At 47.3% G+C, this 15978-nt stretch overlaps 2 protein-coding genes and 1 long non-coding RNA gene across 4 annotated transcripts in view; 2 read left to right on the plus strand and 1 right to left on the minus strand.

Moving 5' to 3' along the window:
• Window positions 1-12051, plus strand: part of GPATCH1 (G-patch domain containing 1) — a 38798-nt gene extending 26747 nt beyond the window's left edge. Inside the window, exons 16-20 of the mRNA XM_008514051.2 lie at window positions 2787-3003; window positions 4409-4516; window positions 6296-6393; window positions 8116-8264; window positions 11780-12051. Coding sequence (XP_008512273.2) covers window positions 2787-3003; window positions 4409-4516; window positions 6296-6393; window positions 8116-8264; window positions 11780-11810 — 603 coding nt within the window. The 3' untranslated portion in view covers window positions 11811-12051. The remainder of the gene's footprint in view (window positions 1-2786; window positions 3004-4408; window positions 4517-6295; window positions 6394-8115; window positions 8265-11779) is intronic.
• Window positions 3960-13476, minus strand: LOC139073447 (uncharacterized). Of its 2 annotated transcripts, none has more exons than XR_011522194.1 (3): window positions 12506-13476; window positions 11088-12395; window positions 3960-4289 (listed from the first exon to the last, which is right to left on the minus strand). It is a non-coding gene; the product is annotated as an uncharacterized lncRNA (long non-coding RNA). The 2 variants fall into 2 exon arrangements; XR_011522195.1 differs by lacking the exon at window positions 3960-4289 and adding an exon at window positions 10051-10292 and having other exon boundaries at window positions 12506-12984.
• The window catches only part of WDR88 (WD repeat domain 88), a 39953-nt gene continuing 36880 nt past the window's right edge, over window positions 12906-15978 (plus strand). Inside the window, exon 1 of the mRNA XM_070557349.1 lies at window positions 12906-13321. Within this exon, the coding sequence (XP_070413450.1) occupies window positions 13010-13321 (312 nt within the window). The 5' untranslated portion in view covers window positions 12906-13009. The remainder of the gene's footprint in view (window positions 13322-15978) is intronic.

The following is a 15978-nucleotide window of genomic DNA, read 5'->3' on the forward strand; positions in this document are numbered from 1 at the left end:
AAGCCTTCTAGGTTTGCCCAGAAATCATGTTGAGATAGCATTTAGATAGTTTTTCCTGGAAAAAGTCGTGGTTCTTGCTGATTCCGTTTTTAGCCATGTGACCTTAGGAGGGTCTCTTCCCCTCCCTGGGTTACTTAGTTTCTTTCTTGGACAACTTTCTGAGTCAGCACGACTGTGAACAGGCACACCTTTTGGTGAAGGCGGGGTTGCGGGAGAGCTTTGTAGATATCGATGCATGTTTGGTGTGTGTTGTTGCTGTTCTTTAATTCCAGTACAGCTCCTATTTTATTCCAGAAAAAAATAAAAACAAAAAGGTTAGTTCCTGTTGCTATCTAAGAATTGAAAATTTCATGTACTTATGACAGTTCTGCCTGTACATTTAATAATATAGGTACCATTAAAGGCCAGAGATGCCTATGAACACAGATGTCAGCCAGCTGTCATTCAGTGTATGGTCCATGCATGTGACATTGGTGTCTGTGGTTTGCCATAAAGATTCAGATTCATGACTTTTCTAGGAGATTGTTGCCGTGGTTTCCTGTGCTTCACTGTCAGGCTCTCTCTCTTGACTTTTTGTATGATTTTTAAAAATTTTAAACAATCTCAAAAGTTTAAATATGGTATAGTTTTTTTCCTGAACCACTTGAGCATAGGTTGCCAACCAGATGCCCCATCACCCCTGTGTGTCCTTCAGAGAAGGACATTCTCCTATGTAATCACAGTACTTCTATCAAAATCAGGAAGTTAACATTGATGTATTACTACCATCTAACCCTCACACCTGTTCAAGCTCCACCAGTTGTCCTAATAATGTCTTTTATAGCAATAAGGACGCAGCTCAGCATCACAGGTTGCATTTAGCTGTCACGTCTCTTTAGTCTCCCTCAATCTGGAACGGTTCCTCAGCCTTTCCTCGACTTATGATCTTGACACTTTTGAAGATTACAAGCCACTGTTTTATGGAATGTCCCTCAGTTTGGGCTTGTCTGATGTTTTCTCAGGATTAAATCCAGGTTCTGCATCTTTGGCAGGAGTCCCTCAGAAGGGCTACTGCTGTGCTCTCATTGCATCCATATCAGGTGGTGCATGATGTCAGTTTGTCCCATTACTGATCTTCACTTTGATCACTTGAGTGAGGTGCTGTCTGCTAGGTGTTTTCACTGTGAAGTGAGTCTTTTCCCCTTTGCAGTTAGTAAGTACTTTTATTTATTCTTTTCTTATTAATGTTTACTTTATTATTATTATTATTATTTTTGCTGAGGAAGATTGGCCCTGAGCTAACATCTGTGCCATTCTTCCTCTATTTTGTATGTGGGTCGTCACCACAGCATGGCCGCAGACAAGTGGTGTAGGTCCATGCCCAGGGACCAAACCTAGGCTGCAGAAGTGGAACATGCCAAACTTACACTAGGCCACAGGGCTGGCCCCTTAATTATTTTTAATAAGTATTTAGGAGCTTTGAAATATGTAAATACCCCCTTCCTCATGAAACTACTTCTTTATATCACTGTGGACCCGTGGCTTCCTATTTTATCCAAAGGGATAAATGTAGTACTACCACTATTTATTTTAATGCGTAAGTTCTCCTGGTTTGGCTGGTTGGAGCCCTTTCCTGTTGGCTTCTGTGTCGTTTTGATAGGTCCCTCTTACTCTCTGAGCATGTCCCTCCTTTCTGGGTACAGTAAGATGTTCTGGGCTCATCTTCTTATTTCTCAGCCCCAGCTCTAGAATCAGCCCTTACTCCAAGGTGCCCTGGTTATTTTTAGTGGGGAATGGTATAATTTTCTTTTTAAATTTTCTTCCACGAGCAGAGTTTACTTTAAAACTACAAACTCTACTATGTTGTACCAGTTTTCCTCCTGGGGGTGTTTGAAACTCTGCTCCAGAAACTGGAGGTGGCGTGGTCCAGGGGCGTGACCACTGGCGGAGAGTGAAGAGCGCTGGCAGGGACCAAGCGTGCGTCACTGACAGAGGCTCTAGGCTCGCTGACTGGGTTATTCAGTGGTAAAAGGGAAAGACTGAAGTGGATTCTGACGGAGGCTGGTCCTGGAGCTCTCCTGGATCGCTTGCACCTGAGATCACCCCATGTCCGTCTGGGGATGAGCTGTTGGAGGGCGGGAGCCATGTCTGCTTCATCCCTTTGCTCCTTGTTTATTGAGCTGAGTGTGCACAAACTGACTGCCTTTGCTCCTTGTTTACTGAGCTGAGTGTGCACAAACCTACTGCCTTGGTTTCACTGATCTCAGTGTCCATACCTGGGCTGCTTTTAGGAAGAGTGATGTGTAATTGCAGAGGCAAGTTCCGTAACCATTTTATCTGCGTGTGCTGGCTCCCTCCCCGTTGTGCCGAGGGCCCCCAGCTTTCTTCTCATCATTTTCATACGAGTAAGGTGTCTCCCTCACCTTCAACATTGGACCTCGGTGGCTCAGATAGACTCTTGCAAATAGGACAGAGGCACTGCTCGTCCCTCCTGCAGTTTTCTGGGTCCTTTGCAATTCTGACTAGTGACCTCTCTCTGTGAGAGGCTTCAGCTGCTTCTACCAGTTGGCATGTTCCGCTGAAACACACTCTCGTTGTTGACTCAGAACCACCACAAAAATTACTGCCATGTGAGAGATCCTTGTTGAGTTAGGCAGTGGGTGGGTGTGGAGACCCATGTACATGAGCAGAAACACAAATATGTGCGTGTGCATGTGTGTGTGCATGCGTGTGCGTGTGCTCTAGAGTGTTGGGCTCCTTTCACCCTTGCTTCTTCATTCCTGACTCTTATTTCACTGTTAATACAGATGGTAAACAAAGAAGTGGATTCACAGCCTGAGGGAGAAGGTAGCCGCCCATCCATGGACTTATTCAAGGCCATCTTTGCCAGCTCCTCTGATGAAAAGTCCTCGTCCTCCGAGGATGAGCAGGGTGACAGCGAGGACGATCAGGCGGGTGTCAGGGAGGCTGACTTCAAAAGTTCCCAAGAGACTGACTTGGTGGAAACATCATCTGGGGCACACGGTATGTCAACATTTCAGACTTTGGGATCCAAAGAAGAAAATGATGGTGTCTCTAGAGAAGCTGCTTCTTTGTTTACCGTGCAATTTTAAACCAGGGTAATTAGCAATTGATGTTTTTTCATCTTATATTTTTAATTTGAGGTGGAGCTGAGTTCTGTTTTTCATTTCTGGTATAAATCTCTAGTATATTTTTTGGATAGCTGTGTTTGATAATTCTCATTTTCTTACTTATTCTAGTTGAGAAGAATTAAAGCATAGTAAAGCCCTCATTTGAAAGACAGCTTTTTGTTTTAGCTTGGTCACTGAGATGCTAGGATTGCGGAGAAGGTTAGGTCATGACACACCCTGGGCCCGCCCTGCCTGCCTCTCTCGGGCAGAGTGGATGCTCCGGCTCGGCCATCAGATGAGTGCTGCCTGGCGCCTAGTAGCACTTGGGAGATGGTTAGTAGCCATCTACTGTGGGTTAACGCTTGGTTAGTAGCCTGTCCTGCTTGTTCCGTTTACAGCAGCCAGGAGTTTTGGTGCAGGAAAGAAGGCCATCTGGCGCTTGCAAGAGTGGGAGACTTTTCAGATGCTTAGATGGGTGGACAAAATTTCCCATCTCAGTCTTAGCGTATTCCGCCTGCCCCTGTCAGTCTGTGGTGGACTTGGGTATAATTTTTGAGGGCCTTTTAAGCAAAAAGTTACATGGAGGTATAAAATATTGTTTGTTCTTAGGTGATTGCAAATGTCAGCCTATTTCTTATTTCTGTGGGAAAAAAAGCAACTTATTTTTTATTATAAAGTCATATATACTTGAGTTTTAAAGTTTAAAAATATAGAAATGTAAAAAGCTTAAATACCTTGAAATCCTACTTCCCGCAGATAACCACCATTAACACTTTGATACGTATTTTTCCACACTTTTCCCATTTTTATCTCTTCTGTCTGAAAATGTAGTAATCTCTTTAAACAAGATTATTAATGTGACCATGATAACTTGTTTATTTTCGGTTTTTCTCCTCTTTGATAATTTGATTGAAATTCAGCTTTTTGAGCTGGGACATAGTCGTATATCCCTGTTTGTTTGTAAGTTTTTATTCTTCTCACATGGCCCTTCGTTGAGGACATCTTTCAACCCTCAGGTCTCAGGGGATCCAGAGTGTATGCTGTACACACCCCTGTGTTACAGCCACTGGTGCACTTGGCTGCAGGTGCCCTTGTGTGACTGGCTTCCCAGCTCAGATGTCCGTGGGGTTGGAGGTCAGGTCTGCGTGTTCACTGTGTGTCCCCAGCACCTGGCGTGAGCTGGTTTAAACAAAGTGGTGAAGAAAAGCACATGTTATCTGGTGGCAACAGACATTAGTTAAAGACTCAACCCATTAATAATTGGCAAGTTATGAAATTAATACCTTGGTGTTTTTCAGATAGCAAGCTGCCACCCCAGGACCCTGCACCTTCCTTCCCGATACAAAAGATGCAGATAGATCAAAGAGAAGAGTTCGGCCCGCGGCTGCCACCTGTCTTCTGCCCCAGTGAGTGGAGAACTCCTTGGTTCACCTGTTTGCATTGGCACCAATGTCTCCCCTTAGATATGACAACTCCAGCCATGTCCTTATATCCGGCCGTCTAATCCAACACCAGGCCCACCAGATAGACACATTTATTTCTCGTTTATCTGTTCTCAGCCACATTTTGAAACTCGTTACTTCCACCTAGTGCCTAAATGATAGTTGTTGCTTTACAGCTTCAGAGACCTTTAAACCTTTTTTTAAACTTTCAGATACTTAAACTAGAGTCCTAAGTGTCTCAAATGCTGCCAGTTACAGAAATAAAAAAGTAAAAATCCAGGACACAAGGATGGGAGGACACAAACATTGCAGGAAGAAGGATATTCTGAGACTTGTTCATGCTTTGGCTAATGTTGCAAACCAAATAAAACTAATCCTTTCAGAAGTGAATACAGCCCATCCTCCTCCCCGTATCTGTTAACCGCCTCTGTTCAGTGGCATCTGAAAGTGACATCTCTCGTGAAAATGTGTAGGCTGGTTTATCGTATCTTTGAAGGCTGGGTTGAGAAGCCTCTGATCACATGGCCCAGGTATATAAATTACATATAATTCTGTCATCTGCTTTATAGTTTCCTATAGTGCCCACATATAAATACTGGTTTGGATAATTAACCCAGCTTTCAAAGAGATGATAAAAAGCAGAGAGGAGTAAAAGTGTGAAGTTTGGGGGGTAAAAAAAAAGCAGTGAATATATTTCTTACTGGCTTTAGTTATTCAGATCTTTAGCTTAAAATGTGTGTCAACACTTGAAAGCTGTGTTACTTATGCCTGTTTCCCAGACCATCCTTGATATTCTTGTTATAATTAATAGCTTAATCTGGTTTATAGGTTACTGAGGGGAGATGGTTGTCCAAAATCCAGCATTTAAAAAAAGAAGTCGCGGGAGGTCAAAGTTTGAAATTTCTGAACAAACTATAAGACTAGAAAATTGCAGGCACCTGTTAACTGGGTTTGGAAAATATCCACACTTCTGAAACACCTTGGGACTTTTCTTTAGGTGGAAAAAGTTGAATTAACGATTTACACTGCTTCTACTATTATGAATTTTTACTAGTTTGGGTACCTGGATATTAATAACATTTCAGTCAGAATTTAGGGGTTTAGGTGCATATAACTTGTTTGGTCATTTTTAATGATTACATACATTATGTTATTTTGATGCTAATTTTTTGGTGTTTCCACTTATATGACAAATTCATAGAAAATGTGCTTTTGTAAAGGGAGGATGATGTGAGAGAAACTGACATTTCTGTGCCAGATTCTGGCCTATGGGATTCATGTGCACGGCCCCCTCTAATCCTCTCTCTGTCCCTAAGAGGATGGGCTTCCTTTTATTTCAGTTTATGGATGGGGAAGCAGAGACTTTAAGAGGGTAAGCAGCGACTGTCAGAGCTGGCAACAGGCCGAGGTTCAGACGCTGGTCTGTCTGTGAGTTCACCTGGGGATCTTAAGTTACAAAAGGCTTGTGGACCTTCTGGTCTGACTTCACCTTCATCTGACGTCATCTGGCGATAAGGCCATGGCAGGAGACTGGTTGGATCACACAGGTCTTACGTTGAGGTTTCTGGCAGTTTCTAAATATAGAGCTACGGATGAATTAATCTTAATCCGTTTGTTTATCAGTGAGGCAGGGCAGGAGTTCTGCCTTAATGTCAAACATTCCATCTAAGTCAGGCTCCTAACTCAACAATTTCACCTTTATTTTCCCCTGTGGTTCATGTGCTTATTACATTTGTGCTTCAGATGCTCGTCAGAAGCTTGAAACACCTCAAAAAGAGAAACATAAAAAGAACAAAGAAAAACACAAGACCAAGAAAGAGCACAGACGGAGGAAAGAGAAGGTAACTTCTGGGTGTCCTCGGATCAGTGTGTGGGTCCGATGGTCCTGCTTCTGCCGTCCAGACGAGCATGACGGGCGTGACACAAGAAGCCAGTCGAAGGGAACATTTGGTGGCCAAGATTGGGGCGCACAGGTCTCCCTGTTCCTTGACAGAAATGTTGACATTCAGTGTAAACCCTCGATTTTCAGAAACTGGTTTTTTTCCAGACAGAACATTTTAATTTATTGTTATAGTTTAAATAAACATTTTTTATTTGTGAACATTAAAAAGTAGGAAAAAAGAACATTTAAATATCCTAGAGTAATGGTTGAATATTAAATAAGAAAAGAGTATTAATTGATTATTCATTCAGTATTAAATGAAGATATTCTTTTGAACATTTCACGATGACTTTATCTTCATTACAAATGGAGACTGGTCCATAGCTTGCTATTTGAAGTAAAGGGATCTTGAAGAAGGAGTAGTGTGTGCTTTTGCCCTTGACATCCCTTTTCCCCTCATCCATGTCTTCTTTTCAGTGATTGCATGGGCTTTTAATTAGAACAATGTTAGTGTTGGGTACCAAAGGGGTCTGAGCAGTAGTAGAATTGATTAGAAATAGCTCCATCATTGGTTACCAGACAAAAAGATTCCTGAGCATGGAAGATGTTGAAAGTTCTCTTGTAGTAAAAGGAAAAAAATTGGTGCTGACAGGTTTGAAAATCAATTCACTTGTCTCTTACCAGTGTATCTGCTTTTCTCTGACCTTCTGCCAGTTTCTTCTTTGTGCTTTTCCAGGGTGCTTGCCATCCTGATGCATAGTTCATTGCACAGGCCTAACAAAATGGACCAGTGAGGTTCATAGGAGGTGGCAGGAGTCACCTTGGATAAGATGAGGGCTAAGTGTCAGGATGGTGTCCTGCCTATGTCTGCTTGGTTCTGCTGTGTCTGTCACTAGAGGATCAATTCTGTGAATGTGTATATGTAGGATCTTCTCTGTGAGTGTGTGCACGGTGGAGAGTGTGCACAGCTGCGTGTCCTGGTCTGTCCCACGTAGGGTGGGCTCTGTGAGTGTGTGCACAGTGGAGAGTGTGCGCTGCTGTGTGTCCCGATCTGTCCCACATAGGATGGGCTCTGTGAGTGTGTGCACAGTGGAGAGTGTGCGCCGCTGTGTATCCTGGTCTGTCCCACGTAGGATGGGTTCTGTGAGTGTGTGCACAGTGGAGAGTGTCCACAGCTGTGTATCCTGGTCTGTCCCATGTGGGGTGGGCTCTGTGAGTGTGTGCACAGTGGAGAGTGTGCACAGCTGTGTATCCTTGTCTGTCCCATGTAGGGTGGGCTCTGTGAGTGTGTGCACAGTGGAGAGTGTCCACAGCTGTGTGTCCTGGTCTGTCCCATGTCGGGTGGGCTCTGTGAGTTTGTGCAAGGTGGAGAGTGTGCGCCGCTGTGTATCCTGGTCTGTCCCATGTAGGGTGGGCTCTGTGAGTGTGTGCACAGTGGAGAGTGTCCACAGCTGTGTGTCCTGGTCTGTCCCATGTAGGGTGGGCTCTGTGAGTTTGTGCACAGTGGAGAGTGTGCACAGCTGTGTGTCCCGGTCTGTCCCATGCTGGGTAAAGCTTGCTCCACATAGGTTTTTTGTTTTTGTTTTTGAATGACTCCAGCAACCGAATGCCTCATTAGCCTGTCATTGTACTGAATTAGGGAGGGAGACACCCATTTCTTCCTCCCACTTTTTTTTTCCAGAAAAAGAAACACCGGAAGCACAAACACAAAGGCAAACAAAAGAATAAAAAGTCAGAGAAAAGTAGCAGTTCTGAGAGTACCGACAGCAGCGACAGCCAGAGTGATGATGAAGGGACTGCAGACCTGTCACCTCAGGAACTGCTGAGACGGTAGGCGGTGGGAGACGTGGTTTTCAGAAACCTTTCAAAGGCTCGTTGAGATCTTGCTGTATTTGCACAGAGGCAAATGTCAGAAATGATAAATTTGTATATTAATTAGGCTTTTTTTAAAGTTATTTTTTAATTATGTAAGTAATATGTGAATATATTGTCATTGTGGAAATTCAGACCTTACAGATAAAGCCTGAAGTGGCCCTTGACCTACTCCCCAAACCTCCCCTCTCCACAGTGACCTCTGCCATCAGTTTCATATGTAACTTTCAAGACTTTTTTGTGCAGCCACGTGCACAAACATTTTTGGTACACACACATTTTGTTTTGCATTTTTAATATAAATAATGTAATTTTATATAGCATAAATCTGTAGGGTATGAACATTTAGAATGAATAAATACTGCCAAATTGTTTCCAGAGTGGCTGTGTCCATATAAGTTATGAAAGCTCCTTGTTGTGACATCACTTACAAATAGTACCAAATGTTTGCCAGCGTGGCGGGTGCAGAATGGCATCTCATTGTAATTTGCATTTCCTGGGCCACAGATGCGGTGAGGGGCCTTTCTCGTGCGCCTCAGCCTTTGCCATGTGCTTTGTTGTGAATAGCTCACACGTGGTCTGTGCACAGTGTTCTGTTTTCTGTTAGACTGTTTGTTCTACTAGTTTTTAGGCACGCCTTTACTGATTTTTAGGGATTAGAAAATAATTCTGGGTACAAATCCTTTGTGTTTTAGTGTGTTACCTGTCAGATGTCTTTTAACTGTCTTTGTTGTCAGAAGCTCTGATTTTTTGTTGCTCTCAATTTTACCAGGTTTTTTTGTTGGTATGTTTTTCATTTTTGTCTTTTAAAGGTCTTCCCTAACCCAGATTTCATATATGTATATAGACTATTCTCATGCTTTTATAGTTTCATTTTTGTTTAATCTATTTGGATTGTTGGGTTTTTGCAAACAGAGGCGTCTAACTTATCTTTCTCCAGTGCACAGCCAGTCGTGTTAGTCAGGGTGAGTCGGCTGTGACTGAAAGGAACCCTGACATCCCAGTGGCGTAGCACAGTGAAGCATCAGTAACTGAGAAAGAGACTCAGGATCCCAGTTTGTTCCTCTTCAACATGTGGCCCTCACAGGAAGGGAATGGGTGGGAGGATGGCGCCAGAGGTTCTTGTGGTCCTGTAGTCTTCCCCCCATCCCCCGGCCCACGGGCCAGAGCCAGCTGGACGGCCCCGCCTGGCCACCACAGGGCAGGCAAGGGGAAGTCCAGCAGTGGGCCCAGGATGAAGGGGGAGAGGGCGAGGGTGAGCCCTGGCCACCTCAGCCTCATCTGCTGCTCTGGCTCCTCGGGGAAGTGCAGCTTGATCACGTACTAAATCCCTGTGCCCATGGAGCCTGTTCCTGGGTCCCCTATTCTGGTTTCTTAGCCATTTTGAACTTTTCTTTTTTTTCTTTTTCTTTCTCTTTTTTTTTTGGTGAGGAAGATTAGCCCCAAGCTAACATCTGTTGCCAGTCCTCCTCTGTCTTTGCTTAAGGAAGATTAGCCCTGAGCTAACATCTGTGCCAGTCTTCTTGTACTTCATATGTGGGATGCCGCCACAGCATGGCTTGATGAGCGGTGCGTAGGTCTGCATCTAGGATCCGAACCCACGAACCCCGGGCTGCGAAAGCAGAGCATGAGAACTTAACCACTGGGCCATCAGGCTGGCCCCCGTTTTGTATTTTTCTGTCTGTCCTGTTTTGATTAGTCTGGCCTTACAGTATATATGGCTGTCTGGAAAGACAACTGCCACCCCCTTACTCTTTTTCATTTATTTCTTTAGACTAGACGATACACTTTCATGGTTCAAAAATACAAAGGCTATGAGCTTTTCAGTTTAACCCCAAGCCCCCAAGTGGCTGTGCTGTTCCTGTTTCCGTTTCCTGCTGTGCGCCAGTGCTGACAGCGATGGTCCAGGCACTGTGGAAGCCCACCAGGGCATCGGCTCATTGAATCCTCACACAGCCTGTGAGGTCGACTCTCGTGTTGCCTCATCTTGCGGGGTGGAGGGAGAGCATGTGGGAGGTTAGGAGGTTGCATCATGTGTCCAGGCCCACAGAACCTTACCAGCTGAGGCTCAGCATCTGTGACTTACCACGAAGGGACCAGAAGCTGCAGAACAGTGCACAGGCCTTGGATGTCCCTGCGTGCACATATGTGTCTGCCCTCACGGGGAAGAGGGCAGGAGGCGTTACCACACCTGGGAGCACTTCTCTGGGAGGCAGGGCTGGGATGGGGGAAGGGAGGGTCGGAGGAGTGGCGTGTGCTTAAATATTACTCCTGTGGTTGCTGAAGGTACTGTTCCCACAGCCCCTCACCCCGAAGCCTCCTGGGTTCTCCCAGGGAGCCTGGATGGGCCCCTTCGTCTTTGGTGCCTCGCCCCACTCTCTCTGCATTGCCTGTCTGCCTGTGTCTCCTGGAAGGGGCGTTTTGAGGGTCATGACCAGGTTATCTTATTTGCATGCCCAGCACCTGGCGTGGGTCCCCCTCTTGGTAAGGGCCCCTCACTCTTGTCCAGTGACAGTACAACCTGCCTCTGGATGGAGTTGCAGTCTGCCCCCTCCGCCCCTCCTCACGAGACACTCAACTACCTCCTGACCCTGTAAGTTCTGCCATTCTAGAATTTCATGGGCATGGAGTCATACAGTTAAGTAAACGTTTAGTGCTCACACATGCATATATGTACACAGATCCTAAGTTCACAGCTCCTTGCATTCTCACGACCTGAACACATCCAGATGAAAGAATAAACCAGCCCCCCAAAAGCCCCCGGGTCTCTCCTTCACTCACCATCCCTGCTCCCATCCCCAAAGGCAGCCACTCTTCTGGCTTCTGTCACCATGGATTCCTCTTGCCAGCGTTTGAACTTTACTGGAAGGAGCCACGGAGTATGAACTCCTTGGCATCTGGCTCATGAGAGTCCCCGTCTTCTCGTAGAGCAGCAAGAGGTGCGTCCTGGCCGCGGAGCACTCCTTTATGTGGATACACTGCAGAGTGTTCATCTAGTCTGTGGTTGGGATGTTTGGTTTTCCACTTTGGGGCTGTAGAGCAAGGATTCCAGAGCCAGTGTGACCCAGCTCTGCTCGATAAGTAGAGCTGCCGTGAATGTCCCCGTGTGCGTGAAGCTGAGATTTAAGGCTGACAGCCTGGCAGCGTTTGGCCTTGGAGCAAACATGTTTTCTTTAGTTCTTTCCTGATCATCATATGTGAGATAGGTGAGTGAAACCAGGGTTAGAACTTCTTTTGATAAGCGGGTCCTAACATGAGATGGGGTGAGTGAGTCTCTCTGTATAACAGAAGCAGCACTGTAGGAATGCAGATTAGACGACGCTTCCATGGTGTATGGTCATCCTCTGTATTTTATGGGTACAGACATGCCCCTGTGACTCGGGGGAGGGCGCCTGGCACACTCGCCCCCCTGGGGCTGTCTGCTTGTTCGGTTCGTAGCTAACTTTCCCCCTCTGTCTGATTTCCTTTTCCAGGCTGAAACGTCTTCCACTAAGGAGGCAGTGATCGAAGCCCCCCACCCTGGCCTGCGCCAGCACCACACCCCCTCCATGGTGGCCGCTTGTGGGTCGCTCAGTCAACATTGTACAGATTGTATTTAGATGTAAATCAGCTGTAAAATAGTTTTTAAACCTTATCTCAAAGCTGCCTTGGAAGGTTGAAAAGATTGATTTCTATTTTTAACTTCAGTTAGTGTCAGAGGAAAAAATTCAGACTGTACAGTTTAATTAAAATGGACTTTTCTGTCTTCTTCTGATTTTTTATTTCCTGAAGTTGTAAGAAAGCAGTGAACAGCGGGGCTTTTCTCTGGTAGTGTTGGAAGGAAGCCGAGTCCAGATGAGGACAGTTGGACTTCCCCAAGGGCCTGTGTGGGAGGGAGGGGTCACTTTCCCACTCCTGCGTGTCCTCTCCGTGCTGCTGCTCCTTCCCTTGGTTAATGGTGGCCAGGATCCCAGCTGGTGGCCTCAGCCTCTCAGGGTCGATGTCACCAAAGAGCAGGAGCCTGTGCAGGTACACTGGGTCACTGGCTCCCCCCTTGCTCTGCAGCCCTGGGTCCCTGCTCTGAGGCATCAGCATCTGCACTGATGAGACCTTTGGAAAAGAGTGCAGAGTCTTTTTACATTTTCACAATAACATCATAGAAAGATCAGAACAATTTTAAAAGGAGGAAGAAAGAAGAAAATCGCTTCTACTTCTCTCACCTAGAGATGCTAGTGCTGAATATTTTGGAATATCCACCCAGGCAGTTTCTAGCAATGGGGCCGCCACCGGCTGGAGGCGACCTTTGTTCTCCAGGACATTCATTGGCCTTGTGGCAGGTATTTCCCTCCTGCTCTTGTATCTTGTGTGTACCCACTCCTAATAGCTGCATCTTAATTCATCCCAGCCCTATTCTATACCTTAGTGAACGTTTCTCCGTCGTTGACAGACACGGGTTGGCCAGGAGCCCCTTCACAGGCAGAGGGCACGTTGAACTCGCCCTGGGAGAGGGAGCCGGGAAAACCCAAAGTGGGGCCGCGAGGATGGGGCGCCCGGTTTCACACCCTTGGCCTCGTGCCTTGTGTGCTCATTTTTCTGGGGGTCACCGTGTTCTGCGTTGAGAGGGGGCAGCGCGATCGGTGGGCCAGGCGGGGGCGTTAGTCTCAAGGGCTGGGCGCGGGGGTGGGCGCGCGGCGCCACCGTTCGCGGCCAGGCCTGGCTCCGAGATGGCTTCCCAGCCGCCATGGGGCCGCAGCTTCGCAAAAGCCGCGGAGGAGCGCGGGAAGACAGCGCCCCGGAGGGGGGGCATGCAGCCACCCTTGTTCCCCGGCGGCGGCGGCACGTATTGGTCCGGCAGTCTCCCTTGGTTGACCGTGATCAAGGCCTGTGGCCGCTTTAAGATGACAATCTCGGAGACGCGCCGAGCCCGGCGGCTGGACTCCCTCAACCCCTTGGCCGTGACCTTGGACGTGCCACTGCCCAAGAAGCGCCTGATGCCCAAGAAGACGTTCTGGGGCGACCAGGAGCCCCTCTCCAAGGTTAGAACCGCCCCCGGAGGGAGGGGGCGGTGGCTATTTCCACGCGTGGAGAGGACCGGCCGGCCAAGGGGACCCACGAGGGAGCCCCTTGGCTTTGCTAGGACTCCCGAGTGAAGCCCTGGGCCCGGTCCCCGGCCTGAGGCTCACTAGTGGGCAAATGCTCAAAAGTGGCTGCGGCCCTGGGGGAGGAGGACATGTTCCAGAGCGGCCACCATGACCCAGTGGTCTCTCGCGGAGCCCCCCAAATGTCCCCATGGGGACACTCCCAATGCATAACCCGGGGTCAGTGAGGAGCCCTCTGCTCCCATGAAACAGCACCAGAAAACTTAGAAGAATAATAAAATAAAATTAATAAAAACCTAACGGCACCACTTTGTATTCTCAGTGATGTTTGAGAAGGATGTTGTGAACAGAGATGTTTCCTCTTCCCAGCCGCCAGCCTTTGTTTTATCAATGCCCTGTCTTGGAGATGAAAAAGATGATTTCCAAACCAAAATCCTCGGGCCTGGGGGGGGGGGGGGGGTGCGGGGCGGCGCTTAAAATCGGAGCAGAGAACCGAAACAGAAAATTGGGAAACGAGCTCATAGGATTCTCCTAGAACTCATAGAAAAAGTAGAAAGAAACAATAACTACGAGAGAAAGATGATAGGCATGCAAGAGAGATCCAGAAGAGCCAATAAGACGCGATGGAGAGAGAGAGGGAGCAGGAGGAGGAAAGAAACACAAGAAACGAGAAAAATCTCTCTGGGCTGAAGACAGACTGGAGTGCTCGCTGGAAAGAGAGGGTCAAGTTCAATGCAAGACTGGAGGGAAATGCCACCCCCACCTGGCGGATGGCTGCATTGCAAGGATAGCCGCACGGCTGCCCCGCGGGCAGACCGAGGGAAAAGCCCGGGATCCAATGGGATCGAGGCTTCTCCAGCGGTCTGAGGACCGCGGAGCAGAGTCCGCAGCAGGGACTGTCACTGGCTGACTGTCCCCTCGCCCCCACCCAGGGCTGCATTGAGGTCTCCGTGGGAAGTCTGTCTGAAGAAAAGGCAAAGTGTGCGTTAGTGCTTTGTTATGCTTTTAGTCGTGATATTTATTCTGATTTTTAAGTAAAATTAAAGGAAAGCACAGAAACTTTTATTTATATTCTTGATAGAACACCCCCAAGATCCAAATTCAACAGATATGAAAGGTTTTCTTTTCTTTTCTTTTCTTTTCTTTTTTTTTTTTACAACTGAAAGCCCTCATTTCCCTCTACAGAGCAACGAATGTTTCTAGTTTCTTTATCCTTGCAGAGAGATTTGATGCCCATACCAGCACATACGCGTATATCACCGCCCTGTTTTACATAGATGGAAGCATATCTGAGACCCGTTCTTCGCCTGGTTATTAATTCTTTCTTGGTGTATTTTAGAGATCTTTCCATGTCGGTAAAGAAATAGCTCCCCTGTTCCTTTTACGACAGTGTCCCACCGGCCAGCTGTCCCGGGGCATTCACCCGGTGGTCTCCTGTGTATGAACTAACATTCAGGTGGCCTATGACTTTTCTGGCCCGAGGTTTTTATGATCCGTTAAGTTGACAGAAGTTGGTAAGTTCTGTAAGGCTCTGAGAGGAAGCTTTTGTGCCCTAAGCTTTCAACCTAAGAACTCTGCCCAAACTGCTGGTCCGGAGTGAACGCAACCAAGGCATTTTCTTCAGAGCTGCAAAGACTCAGAAAGGATGCCTCTCTTCGAGGAAAAAATTACCCAAGGGAACACTCTGGCAAACAAAAAATCGGAATTAAGAACTCGAGTAAGAGAGTGGTTTAGATGAACGGAGGGGAGCAGCGACTGAAAACACTCCCCTCCGGTGGTGCTGATCCAGCGAGGTTATGAAAGTGTCTTCTAAAATGAAGGTGCACAATGCAAGAATAATGTTCCAGACGATTTCATCAAATCTCTGAGATGGTTGCTAAAGGCATCCTCAATAGATAAGGTTTAATTCTTGGTCTTTAAATGACGCACACTCACACGCGGGTACGTCTCAATTTTTTTAAAGACGTGGCTCAGGCCCTCCCCCTGGCTTCCTGGCACGTTTAAGGTGAAGTCCGGAGATCTGACCGTGACCTCCAGGCTTTTCGAATCCGGCTCATCTCCCCGTTCTCCTCTGACTTGCTGACCTTGGGCAGGTCCGGCCTCTGGTGTCCTCGTAGTCCCCTCCCGCCACGGTGGCTGCGCTCACACGCTCCCTGCCCGCCCATCTACAGCAGCCGGCTCACTCGCCTCTCCTTCACGCTCCCGCCGTGACCTGGCCTCGCACCCCGGCTGTTTGACGTCTGCCCCATCTCCCACCCCGGCCGGAGAGGGCAGGAGCCCGTTTATGCCCCGCGGGGCGCCCACGCCACCCGGAGCTCACTCCTGCAGGCGGGCCCTTTGCTCCTGGCTCCGCCGCAGCCGCAGCATCTAAATCAAGCCTGACCAGGGCAGACGCTCAAGACATATTTGTTGAACAAACGAAGGAACGCTACATATATAAAAGTACTGTTTTTGTTTTTACCAAAATTGGAGTGTCTTCTAAATGCTGTTTTTTTTTTAGCGCCTCCGAAAATGGATCCATGTATTTGGAACGTCTCTCCGCAGCTCCTGGGGTTCCTTTCCCTAATGGACTCCAAAAGTACTAAGCGCAGAAG

This window comes from Equus przewalskii, chromosome 9, assembly GCF_037783145.1.
Source record: "Equus przewalskii isolate Varuska chromosome 9, EquPr2, whole genome shotgun sequence".
Classification (NCBI taxonomy): Eukaryota; Metazoa; Chordata; class Mammalia; order Perissodactyla; family Equidae; genus Equus; species Equus przewalskii.